At 38.7% G+C, this 21,302-nt stretch overlaps 1 protein-coding gene across 1 annotated transcript in view; it reads right to left on the reverse strand.

Moving 5' to 3' along the window:
• Positions 1 to 21,302, reverse strand: part of LOC149285296 (ephrin type-A receptor 6-like) — a 314,092-nt gene that overhangs the window by 3,617 nt on the left and 289,173 nt on the right. Inside the window, exons 12-13 of the mRNA XM_089495515.1 lie at positions 14,253 to 14,462; positions 4,386 to 4,535 (exon numbers count right to left, since the gene is read on the reverse strand). Of these exons, the coding sequence (XP_089351641.1) occupies positions 4,386 to 4,535; positions 14,253 to 14,462 (360 nt within the window). The remainder of the gene's footprint in view (positions 1 to 4,385; positions 4,536 to 14,252; positions 14,463 to 21,302) is intronic.

Consider the following 21,302-nt stretch of genomic DNA (forward strand, 5'->3'; position numbering starts at 1 on the left):
AGTTAAAATGGTAAGTGGTTTGCTGGATAATAATAAGACAGACTAAGGGGTCTTAATATATTTAGCTTGGTGGAAAGAAGAGAGAAGGGAGATGTGATAAAAACATTCAAATACTTAAAGAGATTTAACAAAGTACAGGATGGAGGTTTGTTTCAAAGGAGGAGAACAACAGGTCATAATCTAAAACCAGAGGGTCAGAAAGTTAGATGTAATGTAACCACATTTTACTTTAATGAGAGTGTGGTTGATAAGTGGAACAGCATCCACGCAGAATTGGTATAGGCTAATACAGTCAGGCAAGTCACATATGCATGGGATAGACATATGGCATCTGATATCTAAGGAAAGACCAAGGAATGATTAAGGAGTGAACCTTTACAATAGATAAAAAGGCAGACTGGATGGGCCAAATCCTAATTTGCTATCAAAGATTTCTCTGAAAAACAGCAGTGCTTCTCAGGAGCCAGCAAACAGGTACACAACAAACTCCTTGATGTGCAAAAATATTTATTTATTGTAATCCACCCCATAGCACGCAGCAGTGGTATATTGCCCAGAGAGAAAACATGGAAATAAACGCTTAACGCGTTCGTGCTAAACATAGAGCTTATTCATAGGCATACCTCCTTGTTTCCACTCTGGGTAATATTTTCCTGCTGTGTGCTATGCGTGGATAACAAACCTGTAATAAATAAATATGTTTGCACATCAAGCAGTTTGTACCTTTATTTGCTGACTCCTGTGGAAGTCTACCGCCTCCCTGTTGTTGTGTTGCATGTCAATGTCGATGAGATTCTACGGGAGATCAGCGGAGACCTGAATGCTGCAGTCCTTATTTTATATCTCAACATTTTAACAACATTCCCAAAAACAACCTTTCATCAAACATATACCCCAGCACTGTGTGTGTCTGGTGACAGGCCGGACAGGGTTCAATCATAATGTATCAACTGCACTATGGTTTGGGTGTGTGTTCACTTAGGATGGATTGGTGATCTTGATTAAAGTCCTGTGTAAGGACTGAAACATCAAACTTCTTCTATGTGTTTGTATTTCAATTTTGTATTTCACAGCCTGCCGCCCATCCCATGTGGTCCCTATTAAGGGCTAATAAGTGTGGGGGTTCAGAGACTACCCCTTTCTATCTAATTAGAGATGTTTACCTTTAGCTCAAAGCAGCAAGGTGAGTTGTGTAGTGTAGGACTCACTTAAGAGATTTGTCGTGACGTGGCAGGCGAGCTTCCACTTAAATGGCCATTGGAGTGAAACTATTTTAATTTTAAAATATTTAATAAGAAATGTACAGAAGCGAATCTTTTTTTCAAATGTGATTTAAGCTTGTACTTTTATTGATTAATAATAAAATAAATAATAATAAAATTAATAAAGAAAATGTTTTTTTTAAAAAAGTTAATAGAAGAGAAACATTTATTATTTGAAGAATGCAGGATGCTCATCACAACCCCTGTATTTTTCAAACATTTTTATCTAGTGATACTGCATATATAAAACCATATATGAAAAGAAAAATAAAGTTCCCTGCATCCATTTGTGGTTAAAAACTAAGAGTGTAAAAGATTTTACGTTGCACTAAGTTTTCTTTAAAGGTTTAGGCGGGTGTAAAGAGGTCTGTGGAATTAAATTTAAATAAATCTCTACTACTACTACTACTACTAGACACAGTTGTTTTTATGCCGTCTGCGTGTACAACATCCTGCAATAGTTCCTGTGTGATCGCAGAAGCCCTGCTAATGAGTGTTGTGTTTCATGCATATCAAGGTTTAATATTGATGTGATACATAGAAAGGAGACAATTAGCCATTAGAGGGGATAAAACAAGCTATACAGACGGCTAAAAGGATTTTCTTGGTCTTAATAAGCCTAATGCCACAACATCTACATATAACAATGGCACTGAACAGTGAAACCCTTGGCCTTATACTTGATTTACCAAGTAATTCCATTATCTCTCCATAACTACCCGAATGCCGTGACGCTCTCTCTGGAGGCGTTCATATTAGATTTAACAGAAGGGAAAAAATTGGTTTTGATGAATAAATTGTGTTCAAAGTGTTACATTTGCTTTTTTTTTTTTTAACAAATTGAACAATGCAATGACATTCCCTTTGGATCTGCTCATACTCTTGGGAGACACTGTACTTACAAATAGCCTGCCATGCTTTCTGTTCACTGTTCTCAGGCAATTATATAAGCATTGTTTGAAATCCATTAGCTGTTCCCCCCCCCCTTCTGAAAATCGGTGTGTTCTACCGCTTACGTTAATTTATACATTCGCTTGTAAAGAATTGAAAAGAAGTCTTTTAGAGCTGTTCCGTACCATAAATGCACTTAGCTTCAACTTTTGTTTTTTTTTGCCAATATAATGATTTTGAAAATGTACTACTAAACTAACATCCTCAAGAGTCTTTACATTGCTTAACCCTTCTTCTAAAAACTAGACCCACATTGCTGCCAGCACTTGTACCTCTACTACCCAATGCACCAATCTCAGATTGGCAGAATCAGATCTATTCATTAAAAGGGAGAGTTGACAGGAGAATTTGTAGGAGAGTTGTGTTTTTGTTCACTTAATAATAATGAAGTTGAGACTGCAACTCTCCTACCAACTCTCCCTTTAGTGAATAACCCCCACTGTTCCAATCTGCTCTTTATAAATATGGCCCATTCCTGCAAGATTTAGGCCTATCGTCATTCTTAAAAGGACAACGTAATGCCCCTGACAGCCTCACCAAAGAAGAAGAAAAAATATTAAAGTATTTCAATATGCATTCTTTAAAGGGTCTTTCTAGATCCCTCCCTGAGTGGCGGTTCTGGAGCTGACTGGTGGGACATATACGACGTATCAGGAGATGTGTTCAGCCAAACATATCTCCTGCAAGGAAAATAGCCGAGGGTAAGAAAAGGGGTAAACACATTTAGAAGGATTCTACAGAATCTCTCCATGCATATCCTAAGGGGGAAACCACTTAAATTTAAAGGGACCTCTCAGAAAATATAAGAAGCTAAAACTAAATTACTATGGTATTATGTTACTAAATTAGTATTATTTTTATTCCCACTGGATTATTAAAACCATCTCACAAGCATTCCTTCTGATCTCATTTCTCCTCCCGAATCATTTTGAAGATTAGCCTTATAATTAAGGCCATGCCTAAAAAGCCCAGAACCCAGAGTCTTCTTTTTTATATAGAACTATATAGATGTTACTGTGTTATGGCTCCTATGGAAAATAAAATATGGCCTTATTTAATATTGAGAACCCAAAAGCTTCCATTTCCATAAAAACACCAACTGTAATCTCCTCGTTCTATTCTAAGTGATCTAAAACCCTGGTTTTGTATTCACCAAACATTTTCACTTCCTTCATTTACCTTACGGCATTGTTAATGGCTGCCGTGAGTTCATGGGTCACAGTGACACTGAAAGTCTAACCTGGCGTGCACATTTAAAGATCTTAAACAAAGAGCTTTTATATAGAAATCATTCTTCCTTTTCACTTACTTCCCTGTTTCCATTGTGGCCTGTTATTTATTGAGCCACAAAGTTAGGAAATGTGAGTCAATGCCGTACAGCGGTTGTGATAATATGATCTCTGCAGGATAGTAGTAAAAGCTTTTGTCCGTTGCTAAAACACAGCTTGTGCCCTCTTTATCCAACCCTGTAGTTTTCAAACATTTTTATCTGGTGATACCGCATGGTTCAGTCAGTGGCAAAAAGAACAGCTTTTTTTTATTTTTCTAAGAATTGTCAAAAGTGTCAAAAAAATATAGCTTAATGTTTTGTATTTCTCACATAATGCTATACCAGATCTACAGAGCATAAGAAAGTATAAACGACAATAGAGTAAAAATACAATAAACAAAAAAGTTGTTTTTTTATATGTATATGCTTTTTACCCAATGATTTATTTTCTTTAAATCAAAATAATATCAGAAGCATTGCTCTTTTGATGAGGCAAAAGCACAGCTATGTGGTATTCTGATTACTGCACAATATGAAAATATGAAAAAAAAATATGTCATGATTATATCCAGGACCAAACTGGGGTTAATGAGGCGGCCCTGGCACTTTAAGGCTGGTGGCTGCAGCGGATGAGAGGGCACGACGTTGAGCCGCAGTAGCAGATCGGATGGGGTGCAAATTGCCCAGTGTTCCATATAGCTAGTCCAAACCTGATTATATCTACATTAAAGGAATGACTATTGGGCATCATGTTCTGCCATAAAGCCAGCCTTTGTAGTGCTTAAAGTTGTGAAGAACACACTTAACCTGTAACACATTACTGTGCATATAAGAAAAGGCATCTCACTGTACAAAGTAAACAACGCAATTCATTCAATTATTACTAAAGGTGAAAGACTTACATCCTGATTTGACATCTCCCAGTACGGCCGCTCGCCATACGACATCACCTCCCACATGACGATGCCGTAGCTCCAAGCGTCGCTAGCTGATGAAAACTTTCGGTAAGCTATTGCTTCTGGAGCTGTCCATCTGATTGGAATTTTCCCACCCTAAAAACAGAAAACATTTTGATATTAACCCCTTAAGGACAATGGCCGGTCCCTAAACCCATTGAAAACAATGCATTTTGAGCCCGTACATGTACGGGCTTTGTCATTAAGGGGTTAAACTGTGTTTATAGACATTGCAATGATTTCTCCTTTATGGTAATTTGTAATTAATGCAAAACAATTCCATTTATTTATTTAATGCTCTGTTTGATGATAGAACGATGTTCTTCTAAAGAAGAAGCCTTTCATGTCCCAAAAGCTTAGGTATCTTTACATCTGTTTCTATGTTGGCACGATAAAAGGAATCAACTTCGACTAAAGTTGGGGGGGGGGGCAGACAGATTAGAGTCATAAAGAGGGACACTTGGGAGATTTGTAACATAACCGTAAACTTCCTTGGTTTTCTGGCCCGGAAATCTCCCCTTCATCTCGATATAAGGTTGGGGGCTGTGAAAACGTTGCAGGGCCACACAATAGGCCTGATAATTGGCTGTGATTCCACAATCTTTAGTGCACATCTAGAGTATTCAGAGGTATTAAAATGTTTTTGTTTTTTTTTACTTTTATCCTTTAGCCTGCTATATAGCCTACTAGGAATCCAGTATTTTGTATAGGTGTCCTCATTTACGGTTCTAAAGCTGGAATAAGAATGTGTTTGTTGTAGAACCTAAATATATGTCACTAGTTATGCTAATCCTGAAATGTGGTGAATTCCAGGGGTTTCTTTAGCCTGCGGTAGAATGCCAGGAAAACATGCCGATAATACTCTAAGTGCTTGCTTGCCATTTAGAGATATTTCTAAATCATCTGAGCTCTGATTCATCAACCCTGTCATCTCCCATACTCTAGAAAACATTTACCCATAACAAGCATTTTTCATTTTTTTCCTGTAAGGCATGGTACTTCTGCCCAAACTATAAAACTATAATGAGTTTAGCGAAATGCTAATTTAATTCCAGTGCAATGTGCGGTATTAACTGAGCTATTGAAACGTTTATGAATTAGGCAGCTTACTGCTTTCTGACTCATGCCAATGCTGAATTATTTCTGATATAATTAAATGACATTCTAGAGGGCTGTCAAGGGTCCCTTCTAATGAGGATACAAGCGTCGTGTGAACTGAATTATGCCCAGTGAGGATTTCAGAGGACAGCCATCGAAAAATGGCTTTCATCACGAATGTCACAGATCAAGCAGTGCTGAGTTTGGATGTTTTTTAAGCTTAGGTGCTTTAGAACAAAACATCAACCAAATAATCGCTGCACTAAAAATAGTTTTTAAATTATAGCTTTTCTAAAAGCAGTTCTAGTCTGGTAATGCCTTTGTTACTGTCAATCAAGTATTAAAAGTACCGTGGAAGACACACAACTATAATAAGAATGCTTTCCAATGTAAATTGTCAATCCGTTGGGTTGTTTGGTTATTCTGTTTTTTTTTTCCTATTAATACAGTTCTTTTGTGCGACAAGTGACTTGGCAAACATACATACAATAAATTGCATAATAAATATTTGAAAGGAAAAAAGAGTTGAGTAATGCTTCCTTAAATAGACAGTTATTATTTTTTGATTCTGCACTGAATCTAATGCTAATCTAATTTTATCTGTTTAAAGGCTCATTCCTCGCATCCAAATGGAGATAACCAATCTTTTTTCCAGAACAAGGAAGGGGGATAACTCAGGACGGCTCACCACCAACCAATGTTTCCACCTAGGCTAGCATCACTTTTTGGTTGATGGGCAGTTCCATCAATTAGTCATAGAGTCACTTAAGTCTTGGAAAAGCCTGTCCCTTAACCGCACCGCCTAAAACAAAAGTGGCCCCCATTTGAAATGCTGGGAAGGATGTAGCTTGTAAAAATATCAGAGATTCATTATTGAGAACTTTTTAGCTGTAGATTTTTAGCTGGTGAATAACAAACATTAAAATGCCTAAAATATTTTTAACCCCTTGATTGCGACCTATTGTTCCTTCGCTGGACCTGGACACTTAGGCAAATGCAAACGCTTTTCCATTCCACAATAATAGGGCTATTTAATCAGCGATGTAATTAAAATAAATGTAAACCAAGAATGCCGTTACAGGTTGTGCTAAACAATTATTGTAATAAAAGGAGAGGAGAATGTTTATAGACTTAAATTATCTCATCACTAAAAGGGGGTAATTATCTAAATAGGGGTTTAGTCTTTGTAACCGAACGCCTTCCATTTAATTGAATTTGTGCTTACATTTGGTGCTGAATCGGATTCGTTTTTAGTGTTGTTATTTCATAGTTATTGCAGCTGTACATTACAGAACATTATTTTGCTTATTTTACAGTTACTTAAATTCTACATAACCCATTAGTTACCCAATGGGTGAATGGTTTGGCTCAGTACGTTTCACAATTTTCTGGTGTGTAAAGGGTAAAACAAACACTAGCTTCAGTGATGTATTCCGTCCTAGGCCGCTCCTCATTGGAATCTTTGATATCCCCAACCGGCATATTCACAATACGGAGGTGGTTTTGAACAGGCACAGCCTCCATATGCTGCTTTTAAAGGCGCCATGTCTACGTGCTATGTCTACGTGCTGCCCACTCCTTGAATGGAGGTATGTGGGTGGTAAATGCAAGACATGATTATTTGCAGTAATTAAATTACAGTATTTGGGGGCAAAAATACAGAAAGCGACATCCCATCTAATCTGCTCGGTTCTAACCCTTCTGTAAAGAATATAGAGGAGATTCGTTTAACATTCTTTCCTAAAAACACAATCACTTTTCTATAATATCACTAGCTTTCACTGTATTTAGAGTTTCTTTGGTGTCTTTCACATTTTATGTTACTATTTGTAAAGTGGATGGAAATCCTTATTTATTCCCCTACCACTGGAGCAGCTCTATAAAGTTACGGCAATGGCAGTATCATGGGAATCTGGTTTTATTAAAATGTATTGTTGATTAACGTAGAGTGGCTAGACGCAATCTCTGATTATAGTTAATTGTGTATTTTGCTTAAAGTAACCATTTTTAAACTTATTTTGCGTTGCACAATTTAGTTGCTAGTGATCCATCTCCCTGAGCTTTTGCTGTCTTATTAATAATCATATCTCATCTATCAGCTGCACCGGGCACAAAGATGTCAGTAATATAATGATGCATGGCATTCCTGCCTGTCTTTGTAAAATAAAAAGGAGCTGAGGCACATTGATCCATAAGTATGGATGAATAACTTAACCCCTAAGGAGAAAAGTTAGCAGGTTAACCTAGAAATCAGCCGGTCTTCATTTGGGAAGATCAATGAGGACAGAAAAATGTAACATCTAAGGCATAGAATAAAGTAATAATTCTGACTTTTAGTGCTGAACGCATTGTGCTTCCATTTATCTTAGCGTTGCATTATCTCATTTGTACATTGCTATCCTGATACCTATCTTCCCTTCTTTGTAGTTTTTCCTTTTCTAAATCTTGTTTTTATGTATTTAATTACGTGCTTTCATCAACTAAGGTTATTATTTAACTGTCTCCATTGCTTCTGTGGAATATCTTTAATACCAAAATAGTAAAAAGCTAAATTCAAACCACCACAAATCCCCACAAAATGTAAATTTACAAATGTAAATAGGGGGTCATCTACTTTACAATAATGGGTGGGGATGGCATTGTGACTAATTTTCATCTGTGTGTATTGTATTATTCTTCATTTTATTAATGAATAAAGAGGGTAGAAAAGAAAGACACAGGGACTGGAGTTCAGAATATAGCATGTCTAATCAAAGCATGGCATCCAATGTCCATGGCAAAAATATCACCTAACAGATCCTGCTATTTACAACTGTCCATCTCTAATTTAAAAGTAATCCAAAGGAAACCTACATTCCCAAGGTAAAATGCAAACAATCTGATCTTCCAACAGATTTTATTCGTGGATTTTTTCCCTTTAAACTACTGTTAAAATGTCCTAAAACCAAGTGTTTAATTCACATCTACGTGGAGCAGAACAGACCATAGCAAAACAAGAACAATCGCTTGACGTGCTTCGTCCTTGTATTGACTTGTTCGCGCTTTTGGTGCGTTCTGCTCCACGTGGATGTGAAGAATTAAACGCTTACAAGCATTGGGTTGACACTTTCAAGACTACCCAGACCTCTCAAACATTTGCTTCTTCGGATACAATATTAAAATTTGCACTCAGGAAGATGGTAGGAATTAAGAATCCTTAATAAAATGTTGATGTTGACTGGACCATTCAATAGGTTGCTCTGATAACGGGCTTTATGTTAAGCCACTATTAAAGCCTAGCTTTGTTTTTTGAAGTATTCCATCTTGTCTTGTCCATCTTTATTAAAATCACTTTAGAACTTTAGAAGTAGGTACGTGTGAAAGGTTGAACTTGATGGACTAAAGTCTTTTTTCAACCTACTATACTATATTACTTTATATATAGGCTTCACTGTGTAGAATTATTCAATAGATTTTAACTGGCCTTTGGTAAATTATTTAAATAAATGACACCTGTGACCAATTACATTTTAACTATTATTAATAAACCCAATGAATAACCATTGTATTTGTCCACTAAAATCTACTACAATAGGGTCAGGTCATGAAACATTTTGAGTCTATCCAATATTTTCAGAAATTCTGATATCGGTATGTTTTCAAATAAATGAATTCCATTCTGGTCAGCGTTTTTCACATTTTAGTGCCCTAGTATTGACATATCCGTCTGCTGTGTTGTATTACGCTTGTAAAAGACCATTTGTAACTATTTCCGCTCTTTGTTTAGACCTGTAATACTGTTTAGGGCGTGCGGGTTAAATGGAGGACTTGAACTTTTAAAGAAAAGAGACTTTTAACAGAAATCTTTTGAAAAAGGTCAAGTTGTTGGCTCCCTTAGCATAATTGCTGTTTTTGCCAAACACATTAAAAATTTACATTAATGGCGTACAAAAGTCTATCCCATATAATCACTTTTAAACAGTGTCAATGACCCCTTTCATGATGGGAAAGTAATGATTTTGTGAGTATCTAAACTTCATCTGATCTTTACTTTAATTGTAATGGGAATAAAACATCCGCAAGAGGGGCTATAAAGAGCTACGCTTTGTACGTGCTTAGTAATTTTATTCGTAACATAAAACTTATATTTGTTTTGTTTCAGCAGCAAAACTTTTGTGTCGAACAACTGACCAGACGTAGCTGAAACATCCGGCACCCCTTTTTTCACGAAACAAAGTACAGGAGGGAAGTTTGTTTTAAAAGAGAAGAATGTTGGAACAAGAGGTCATAAGCTAACACTAGAGGGTCGGACTTAGATGTACTGTAAAGTGGTAGATGAGTAGAACAGTTTCTAAGTGGAAGTGGAAGAGATTAATACATATGGCTATCCTTAAGACAAGATCAAAGACTGATTAAGGTTTAAGTCTAGAGCAAAAATAATAGGCAGACAAGATGGACTGAATGGTTCTTCACAATTGTCAAATTGTATGTTTCTGTGTTAATATCAGTAAGTACTTTGAACATGCCATGTAGCTAATTCTGCAATCTGTCTGTTTACTGGGACATCTATCTACAGCCATATTCACTAATCTGACAGGAGGTTTGTCCTAACAAGGCAGGTACATGGTTTCATTGTGCTTGTCACAAGAGATGAGTGAGCCTACCAAGGCTTCTTCCTCATTTTCACACCTGGAAACTCACCAGGTTTCTCCTCAAGGCTCCCAGTAAAGTGCTGATTCTCCGGGTCACTGGCGAGAATCTCCGGGTTGCCGGAGCGGCATTAGGGATCACCCAACTCCCCGTCTACTTTCCTTCCTACCACATAAAATGTTTCTGTGTTTGGAGCTAGCCTCATACGCAACATTGATCTTGGTTTGTTAGGATAGTCAACAAATTCATACAATGTGATTTAAATGGGCAGTGGTGGCTCAGTACCAAAGTGCTTGATTTCAGAAAATGATGTCATGCCCGTAAGGGAGCCATTGGAGGCACATATCTATACCAGGGAGTAGGGCATGTCAGGACCCCGCTCCAAAGGACTTGGGTGTTGACCTGGGGAACCGGTACCTCTCCTGCAGTTCTCCAGGCCAAACCCAGAGAGTTCTCAGGTATGCACATATCTTACTGCTCACTGTCTCTTAAAGTGGAACTGTTATATCTGAAAAAAATCTGGTCAGCATTAATAATAATGTATCTCTTTATTAATGTTAGGCTACTGTTTTAATTTATTTGTGATTTAGATTTGGCAAGCCAAGTCCATGGTCTCTCAGTAAAGACTGCATTGGAATAACCCTCTCCATACAAGCAGGAAGTTGTACGGCATTAGCGCTGCAATGCCTGGTTTTAGCAGACTATGCATGTATTTCTAAGGTCAGAGACATTTTACACATGATTATCAAAGGGTAGGGTGGCCATGATGCCTGTTTACAAAGGAGCTGTCCTGTTTGCCAGATTACGCTACTGCAAGACCACATACCGTATTTGCTCCATTATAAGACGACCCCCCCAAAATCTGAATTTTAATTTATGAAAAAAAAGAAAAAGCCTGAATATAAGACGACCCTATAGGAAAAAAGTTTTACCAGTAAATGTTAATTCATTTAAACTATGTGAACAATTGTTTGTTAATAAAAGCTATGATTGAGAAAAATATTTTGTTTTTATTTCCTTTTTTTCAACCTGCCCCCCCCCCAGTTATGCACATCTGCCCCCAGGCTTGCCACTCTGCCCCAGAAATGCTCAATACCCCCTATATGCCACTGTTCCCCATGATATGCCTTTTAACCCTCTAAATTCCACTGTGCCCCATGATACGCCTTTTAACCCTCTATATGCAGCTGTGCCCCATGAATCGCGTAGAGCTCTACACGCTGCCCGGACTAAGCACCAGGGACTCAGAAGCACCGGTAAGTTGGGGGGGGCATAACACAGGAGGATCCAGGTCCCCTGCATCTGAGTCCCCGGTGCTTAGTCCAGGCAGCATGTAGAGCTCTAGGCGAATCGCGTAGAGCTCTACACGCTGCCCAGACTAAGCACCGGGGACTCAGAAGCACCGGTAAGTTGGGGGGGGCATAACACAGGAGGATCCAGGTCCCCTGCATCGCTGCGGGGGATCGGGATCTTAGTCTCATAGTCAGACCTATTTGCTCTGGAAAAAATCTCGTATTATAATCGAGCAAATACGGTAATTTCCCGGAAAGCCGGTAGAAGCAGCTCATGGAGAGAGAAGGCCGAGTGACTGGCAGTGACACCAGTAAATCCATCCAGTGAAGATTCTATTGTGCAGTGAGCTCTATGGGCAACCGTGTGAGGACATCGCCAAGGGTGTGTTAAATCAATTTATTCTGGTTTAATGTTGTTGGAGGCTTCAAGCTCCCTTTTTGACACTTTCAGCCTTGAGCTTGCTGAAAGCTTAATCCATTACATTTTAGACTAAATTGATAACAAAACACAAGGGGATATGAGTCCAATAGGGCATATAAAAACTATATTATGGCCAATATTGTATTTTTATGTAAGGGAGAGTGTGTGTATGCTTAGGCCTATTTACCTTGGATGCTGCCTATGCCTGATCCCCTCCACAGATCTCGTGCTCACAGCAGAGCGGGGAGATATGACATAGTCACAGCCTGCATTTTATAAATGGGTCAGTTGGGGAGTTCAGAGATCTCCATTATAGCTGCCGAATTTAGTCAACTCTCACACGTTAAAAATACTAACGCAATTATGCATTGATTTGGAAAATCAGTTTTAAGATTCTTCATAAATGTCTTATGAGTTTAAATGTTAGTGCTCCTGCCTCAATAGGAATATATTTAACTAAAACAATGAGTAACACTTTGCTGGCCCTGTGGGCTGTTAGCAGAAAGAAGTAAAACGTGAAAAATATTAGTTTTAAAATAACAGGTTATATGGCTGTACCTCCCACACAATGTTCTTAGCATTTTTCTTTTCATTACTGTCTTGTTGGTCATGGATGGTTTACTTTATAAAAGGAATAAAAAAACATGTTTGTTAAAGCAGAAGATTGAGAGTGTTCACCCTCTGGTAATGTAGAAAAGAGATTTCTGTAATTTTAGTACTTGAGGCAGGATGCAGTTGTCCAAAGATTACTAGAATAGTAGTCACTGTAGTTGTTGCCTTCTCCCGGTGTGGGTAGACAGTAAGGTCCTAGCAGCAACCATGTACCCAGAGTCTCAACTAAATGGGTAAACGGGCTGTCAAAGTTGAAATTTGCAAGATATGGCCGGCTCCTTCTGGCCTTGGGGCAGGTACAGCTATATACCGTGTGTCCCTTGTTCCCTCTAGTAACTAACTTACACTAGCATACACACTATAACACAAACACACACTTTTACATACACACTCCCTCTCACACACTTAAACTAAAATATACCCACCTCACATTATCAATCACACCTGCCACCTCCCACATCACACCCTTACCTTTCCTGATGTCTTCCTTATGGCTGCTCGCACACGACATTACCTCACTCTACTGCACTCCCACCCATATGAGCCAGCCCCGAATACCCTACCCATAGCACTGGGCACCCTTATCTTACCTCATACTCAGTGCACATTTAACGGTAAAGCGCTATCACAACAGCTAAAACTCTATTTTATGATTACTCATATTTCTTACTGCATAAGAGATACAAAAAACAAAGATCTACAAGTGCATGTACTGCCCATTAAACAACATATGACACTTATATGAAACATCATGAACTGCGTTTCTGTCCCTGGTACCAGCATCCCACATGCCGCAGGTTTATTTTTATTGTTTAAAAAAAACTTTTTTTTTTTGTTCCTAATACGTTGTGTAGTTTTGAGCATTAAGCGGTAGGAAAAAAAAATCAAAGGAAAGTAAATGTGACAGATTTGCAAGCAGCCTGGAAGCTATTTCTTTCAAGAACCAGAGGGATTATTAAAACAAAAAAAACAGATTGCTTAAAGCATACAAAACTACATTAAATAACCCATCAGCTAGTTATAGTAACATGATGTACTGATTAATTTTGGAAAGAGGTCATGTGACAAAAGAAATCAGAGATAAAACTAATTTACCTAAAATAAATTTACTTAGTTGTCAGCACAGCTGAGTAAATATTGACCAGCATGGCATAATACCCCTATCTGGGACCATTCCAGATCTGACTCCCCAGAAGCCTCCTACTATTATAAGAGTCATGAAGGCGAGGAGCTGTACTGGAGGAGTTTGTTGCTGAGCTGGTAGAGCTATCATGACTTGGAGAGGTAATGTCAGGAAGTAGGCACAAAAGGTCAGGAGATTCTACTCTACCTATCAACCTATCATTCCTGCAGCCTCCAGATATACTTATAACTACCCGCAGGACCGGACTGGGGGCCAAAAGTGAGCCTGTCACATATGTGCTGCCAACGACTGGATACATGTAGGCACATGTTACGTTTATATGTGTTTATGTATGGGGGGGCTATCAACACTATCAGTGCTAGATTGCCAGTCTGGCCTGCAAGATATGCAGAAATGCTGGAAGATATCCTTCAATCATGTGATTGGTTTTCCTCCATCTGTTAGTCAAAAAAAGTGAGAAGGATAATGGTGAATGAAAGGGACACTATGAAAGTGGGGCAGGATTATTTGTAACAGACCCTAAAATTCAAGATGGCGGCTCATTATATTGCCACCTTTATTCTAACCGCCCCCATATTAAATGCGCATACTGTATGTATAAAAAAAACCACACTTACAGTAGTTGTGTATGCAGCTTCAGGATCATCTTCTAATACCCGAGAAAGGCCAAAGTCAGACACTTTACACACTAAGTTACTGTTGACCAGAATGTTCCTGGCAGCAAGGTCGCGATGCACATAACCCATATCCGAGAGGTACTTCATTCCAGAAGAAATTCCACGTAGCATTCCCACAAGCTGGATGACTGTGAAGTGACCATCATGTTTCTGTAAAAAATGTACATTTGCATTAGAAGGCCCATAAACTGCATCAGGTTGATTATCCACCTTCATCACGTTTCTAGATTTGTGTATTATGTCATTGTGTATTATGTCATTGTTAAAAGGAATAGCTTTATATAGAATGTTCTCATCATCAGATACATAAATTTAGAATATTACAAACTGGCAGTTATGTAAAAAGGTAGCACAAAAAGGTTATGATGAAACAAAGTGAAATTAAGCTTTTAAAAATATCTTTGCATAAAAGCACAATTAAACTACATTCCTTGAAGTGTTTTTCAAATATGAAAAAAGCCTGGTAAAGGTGTATAAAAGGCTTATGGAAATATTTCAGTAGACTGCATTGTAAAGCTACAAAGAATGGGGGTGTAACTGATACAAGCACTCAGTGCCACTAAATAAAGACATTTTAATATTTTTATTATAATTAGTAATCATTATTATTAATATAATAGCAACTTTTAATAACACAATAATAATACATTTAAAAAAAAATAGAACAGGAATTTAGCCCTCAGAAGAATACCTGAAACAGTCCAAGAAAATTGAAAATATACAAAGTGAAGACCTAACATCAAAGAAAATTAAGAAAGAGAAAATAATAATCTGCAATAAAAATATAAAAAGGTATCAAAATCAAGAACTTGAATTTTAATATTCATAGTTTTGCTCCCCATCAGTATTTCTACATAGAAGTTGTATATTGCAACAGGTATAGTGCTGTGAAAGAAGTATTTGCCCCTTTCTGATTTCTTCATGTTATTAAGCTGTTTTTTGGCAAATGAGATGAGCCTTTTGAGTTCTTTTTGGTCATTGGCGGTTTTCACCTTGCGGCTCTTCCATGGATGCCATTTTTGAACAGTCTCCTTCATATTGGGGAATCTTGATCATTGACCTCAATTGACCTCAACAGAGGCAAGTGCGGCTTGCAGTTCTTTACATGTTAGTCTGGGTTCTTTTCTGACCTCCTTGATGAGCTGCCGACGTACTCTTGGAGGAATTATGGTAGGCTGGCCAGTCCTGCGAAGGTTCACCGCTGATCCAAGTTTTCTCCATTTGTAGATAATGGCTCTCACTGTGGTTTACTGGAGTCCCAGGGCCTTAGACATGACATTGTAACACTTCTCATTTCTACTTGAATTCCTTTAGAATGCGACATCTTGTGCTGATGTTTGAGATCTTTTAGCCTACTTCACTTTGAAGACAGTTTCTATTTAACTGATATTTACATTCAACAAGGCTGTCAGTAATCATGCCTGGGTGTGACTAGTGAATATGAAACCAATGATCAATTAAATTTGGTTAATTGGTTGATTTAGTAACTAAAGGGGCAATTACTTTCTCACATGGGTCCAGGCAGAGTTGGAGACCTTTTTTCTTTCTATAAATGAAATCATCATTCAGTTGGATTTTCTGTTTATTCAGGTTATCTTTGTCTTATATTCAAATTAGGTTCATGATCTGAAGTTAAGTGTGACAAATATGCAAAAATAGAAGAGAAGGGGAAGGGGGCAAATACTTTTTTCCCCCAGCACTTTACACCGTGTTCTACATATTTCTACATGAATATGTAACAAGCTTTTAGACAAACCTTTAGCTAGAAGTATTGGTTCAATATAAAGGATCATTTTGTTGCATTAACTTTTTTTTTAGATAAAAAAAAGGCTGAGGATTTTCTATGAAAAGTGAACGATTATGCTTCTACTATTATTTGAATACAGAGTGTGACCGTGTGCTATAAGAGATTCCTATTTAAAAGAGCTGTCTTCACGTAAGAATAAAAGTCACTGAAGTAAGTAATACAAAAATGAAAAGAAATTCCATTACTCCTATATTAATTTTAATTCCGGATCTTTTGAACCATCAATATCACAATGAATTGCCAAATGTAAACCTTTATCGCAATATTATAATACTAGAAATGTAACTTATATCATTAATAGTATTTTAAATTTTTAAATGTTTTTCCTTAAAAGTTTTTTTTAACATTTTATATTGTTGTAAATGTATTAACTTCAGATTTAAAAGTCCTACTTGTCATAGAAAAATCCTGCTTCACTTATTTGCACTAATCACACAGGATCAGAGGTTTAGATGTATTGTAAGAAAATTTTACTTTATCGAGAGGGTGGAAGATAAGTGGAAGAGCCTCAAATCGGAGGTGTTAGCGGCTGATACAGTGTCATAAAACTATTGTAAATCTAAAACAAGAACAAGGACTGATCAGGAAAAACGGGCTGACTAGACGGGCTGAATGGATTTACTGCTGTCAAATTCTATGTTTAACCCCTTCGTGACAAAGGCTGATTCTATTTTTTGTACCCTTCGTGACAATGGCTGTTTTATCGTTTCTGCGGTGTTTGTGTTTAGCTGTAATTTTCTCTTAACCCATTTACTAAACCCACACAAGTTATATATTGTTTTTTTCAGGACAAGAAGGGCTTTCTTCAGACACCATAATTTTTTATATATGATGTAATTTTCTATAATAAAAATAATAAAATATGACGAAAAATTGAAAAAAATAAAAAATTTCTCACTTTTATTTGAAAAATCTTTTATTCATCATAAAAAACTACTGAAAAAACCTGCTAAATAGATTCTACTATTTGTCCCGAGTTTAGAAATACCCAATGTTTTTATGTTTTTTTGCTTTCTTCTACACGTTATGGGGCAATAAGTACAAGTAGCGTTTTGCTATTTCAAAACCATTTTTCTCTGAATCTGGTAATTCTGTCTCCATGTGGTATTTGGGGCATCTTTGAAGCCAGCAAATTAAATTTACCCCACCAAACCATATATTTTTGAAAACTAGACACCCCAGGGTATTTTAGATGCTGATAGTTTAACCCTTTCCATGCACTAATCCTACCACCAACCCTTGTCAAAGTTTGTGATAGTAATTGTTTTTGCTGTTTTTTAAACATACTTTGTACTTCAGGTGTAAAATTACAGCTCCTGGTATGTTGTTGCTGTCACACAACACCCCGATATGTGTTCAGCAACATCTCCTGAGTACATTGATACCCCACATGCATGGGTTTGTCAGATTGTTTGGGGGCAAAAGGGCCAAATTTGGAACATGCCTCCTCAGCCGTATACCGCTGCATGGCAACAATTGCAGCAAAAATAGTGGGGAAGGAAAGGGTTAATGGCTCTAATAAAAATTTTTTCAAAAACCCTTAAAAAAAGTACAAAAAAAAAAAAGTAAAAAAAAATGTAAAAAAAAAGAACCCCAAAAACAATTGCCACTATGCAAGATCACTGTTTATGCAGTGATCAATGGCAATGAAGGGGTTAATATTAAATGGGTGGCTCTTATAAGAGCCTTTGGATTAATATATATATATATATTATTGAGAATACCTAAAAACACACTGATCTGTCTCTCTCCCTCACTAGAAGCAAGTGAAGGAGGGAGGCAGATCCAATACTGATCAAAGGCAATGTTTAGAAAACATTGCCTTTGATTTATCAAATCATGATCACTCTTATGAGTGATCTGACCACTAGGGGTGTTATTCACTGGATGTCAGCAGGCTCCGCCCCCGGCTTGATGGGCGCCGCCATCTTGAAACACCGCATGTGTTTCGAAGACGCCGGCACCGGGAAGGTAAGTTGAGCATTTAGGAAGCGATCGCGAGTCGCTTCCTTTGCTAAACAGGTGTTGCAAAGATGCCTCGATACTGAGGCATCTTAGCAACACCAGCTAAGCAAAGGAAGCGACTCGCGATCGCTTCCTAAACCCGTTTTTCGGCGGCGGGCGCCGCCATGTTTGAAAGACGTGCAGTCTTTCAAACATGTTTTTTTATTTGCTCCTAGGAGCGATCGGGGGGGGCCAGGAATGTTTTTTTTGGTGTTGCTCAATGCCTCGATGTCGAGGCATTAGAGCAACACCGTTTGAGTGAAAAAATCGATCATGGATCGATTTTTTCACCCGTTTAAAGACGTGCCGGTCCTGGCACGTCAATTGTCATAATCGTCATGATTTTCGGTGACGTGCCCGGACCGGCAATTGTCATCAAGGGGTTAAAGGACTATAAAATTAAAATTGAGTAAAATATAGAAAAATCTCAAAAGCCTGGAATAACATATCAGCAGTGTTTATTTACACGACAAACACGGGCATTATTCTTAGTTGGTCCCAGAAGCAAGAACACCTCAGGAGTAAAAAAAATTTTCATACGGGCATGTAAATGAAGACATTGAGCTGTTTTTATTGCCTTTAGGAAGCGCCTCATGGAATAAAATGTTTAACATCGGTTTTGCTTATTCTAACACAGACGTGTTTAACAATGGAAACAGTTTGCCTAATAATTGCATTATTCTTACAGAATTAAAAACTAACGTGGAACAACAAGGGACTGGAAAAAATCCTAGGAGTAATTATACAAGTATTGTGTTTTCCCAGGAGAAGGAATCATTTTCCGCTCAGTGAGAGGCTACTGTTTCACAAGTTCCCTGTCAAATATGATGAAATTACTGTTTTGTTTTTTTTTTAATTAAGGCGTTTTTATGCCCATGCTAATGTAAAAGATAGAGCGTGTCAATGCATACATTTACAATGACTGTTTCCATACAAGTTACCTGTCACTAACGGCGGTTCAGGCTGTGGATCCACGCTGCAGTACAAGGAAAGGCGCCCCCAAGCGGTGATGACGAGCAATGCAGGAACAACAGCTGGTACTAGGAGCAGGCAATCGGATAGTCGGGGTCACGAGCAGAAGTCAGGACAGGCAGCAAACAACGAATAGTCGAGGTCACGAGCAGAGGTCAGGACAGGCAGCAAACAACGGATAGTCGGGGTCACAAGCAGAGGTCAGGACAGGCAGCAAACAACGGATAGTCGGGGTCACGAGCAGAGGTCAGGCAACGAATAGGCAAACAAGGTTCTGGAACACTAGTGAAGGCAATAAAGGCACTATCACAGGCAAGGGATACATGCAGACTGAGGGTTTAAATATCCCTCTTGCTCTAGGATCCTCCTACCCCCTAAATTAGGGGAAGGAGGAAAAACGATAAATACCCCTTTAAGACGCGGCATGAATATTCATGAGATAGCCTGTTCTCTCATGACGTTGAGACGCGCGTCCTGTCTAGATCCTCTGATCCACACGGGGGCGCGCGTCTAGCGGCCGGACGGACCTCACCGCGTCTTCCCGCGAACGGAACGAGCAGGGGGCTGAACGCGCGGGCTGCGTCTCGGCTCCCCTGCTCGAGGCAACACAGGAACCGCCGGCAAGGTAACAGTACCCCCCTGTCTACAAGAGCCATCCTGGCGATCAGGAGCCGGTTTCTGTGGAAATTTCCTATGAAAGGAACGAATCTTGGCTGGAGCATGGACATCAGATGATGGGATCCAGGAACTCTCCTCAGGACCGTATCCCTTCCATCTAATAAAGTATTGCAGTATCCCCTGTTTCTTTCTAGAGTCTAAGATGGTTTGGACTTCATATTTTTCTTCACCTTGGACAACAACGGTGATCAGGAGTACGAACCGTGGAGGAAAATTGATTTCTAATCACTGGTTTTAATAAAGAAATATGAAACGCATTATGAATGCGCAGTGTTTTAGGCAGAACTAGTGAATAAGTAACTTCATTAATCTTTGTTTTAATTTTATATGGACCAATATATTTAGGTCCTAAGGTTCTGGCGGCTTGCTGGAGGTGAAGATATTTCGTGGAAAGCCACACATAGTCTCCCGGGTTGAGCCCTTTGGAACGAGACTTATCAGCGAGACTTCTGCAAAATCATAGTCTGCTTTAACTGTTCCAAAATAAGTGCCCAATGTTCACGTAAAACTTGAAATTGAGCTTCAGCTGCAGGTACCCCCGTAGTACTGGTTTCTTCAGGCCAGAGTGCCGGTTCATAACCTTGAACCGCCTTGAATGGGGACATCTGTAGTGATTCGTGATAAGAGCAGTTGTAGGACCATTCCGCAAGATGCAAAAGCGTAGACCAATCGGACTGATCCTCAGAGACGTACATTCTAAGATATTGCTTAAGTACTTGATTAGTTCTCTCAGCTTGCCCATTAGATTGTGGATGATGGGATGATGAAAAGTGCAACTCAATTCCCATAAGTTTACACACCGCTCTCCAGAATTTCGAGATAAATTGTGAACCTCTGTCCGAAATGATTATTTGCGGAACTCCATGTAGTCTTATGATCTCTCTCATGAAGGTGTCTGCTAAGGTACTAGCAGATGGAAGTTTAGCTAGAGCAATAAAATGTGCTTGTTTCCTGAATAAATCAACCACTACTAAAATAGTCGTATGGCCTTGAGAAGGAGGGAGGTCTGTGACAAAATCCATGGCTACGTGTTGCCATGGCCGATCTGGAACAGGCAATGGACATAATAACCCTGCCGGTCTGGAATGAGGGGTTTTATTATGACCGCAAATAGTGCATGCTTGCACAAATTCAGATATGTCACGTATCATAGTAGGCCACCAGAAATTCTTCTGCAGAAGAAATTTAACGTTCCGAGTTCCCCGGTGCCCCGCTACCGGAGAGGCATGACCCCAGGATAAAACGGCTTTACGGAAACGGGGTTACACATACAGTCTCCCAGGCGGAGGAATTTGTCCTCTGGGACGGGGTGTCTGTGATTTAGAGATGTGCCACAAGAGAGTGCTGTGTATCGTGGCAATTAATTTCGTAGGAGGGATTATCGGTTCGACTGAAGTTTCCACATTAGGCGCCTCATGTCTTCTGGACAGCGCATCAGCCTTCGTATTTTTTTAACCCGGCCGAAAGGAAATGATGAAATTAAACCGTGTAAAGAATAATGCCCAACGAGCCTGCCGTGGATTGAGTCT

Source organism: Sceloporus occidentalis, unplaced genomic scaffold (assembly GCF_023333645.1).
Source record: "Sceloporus occidentalis isolate IW3139 unplaced genomic scaffold, rSceOcc1.0.p SCAF_81, whole genome shotgun sequence".
Lineage (NCBI taxonomy): Eukaryota > Metazoa > Chordata > Lepidosauria > Squamata > Phrynosomatidae > Sceloporus > Sceloporus occidentalis.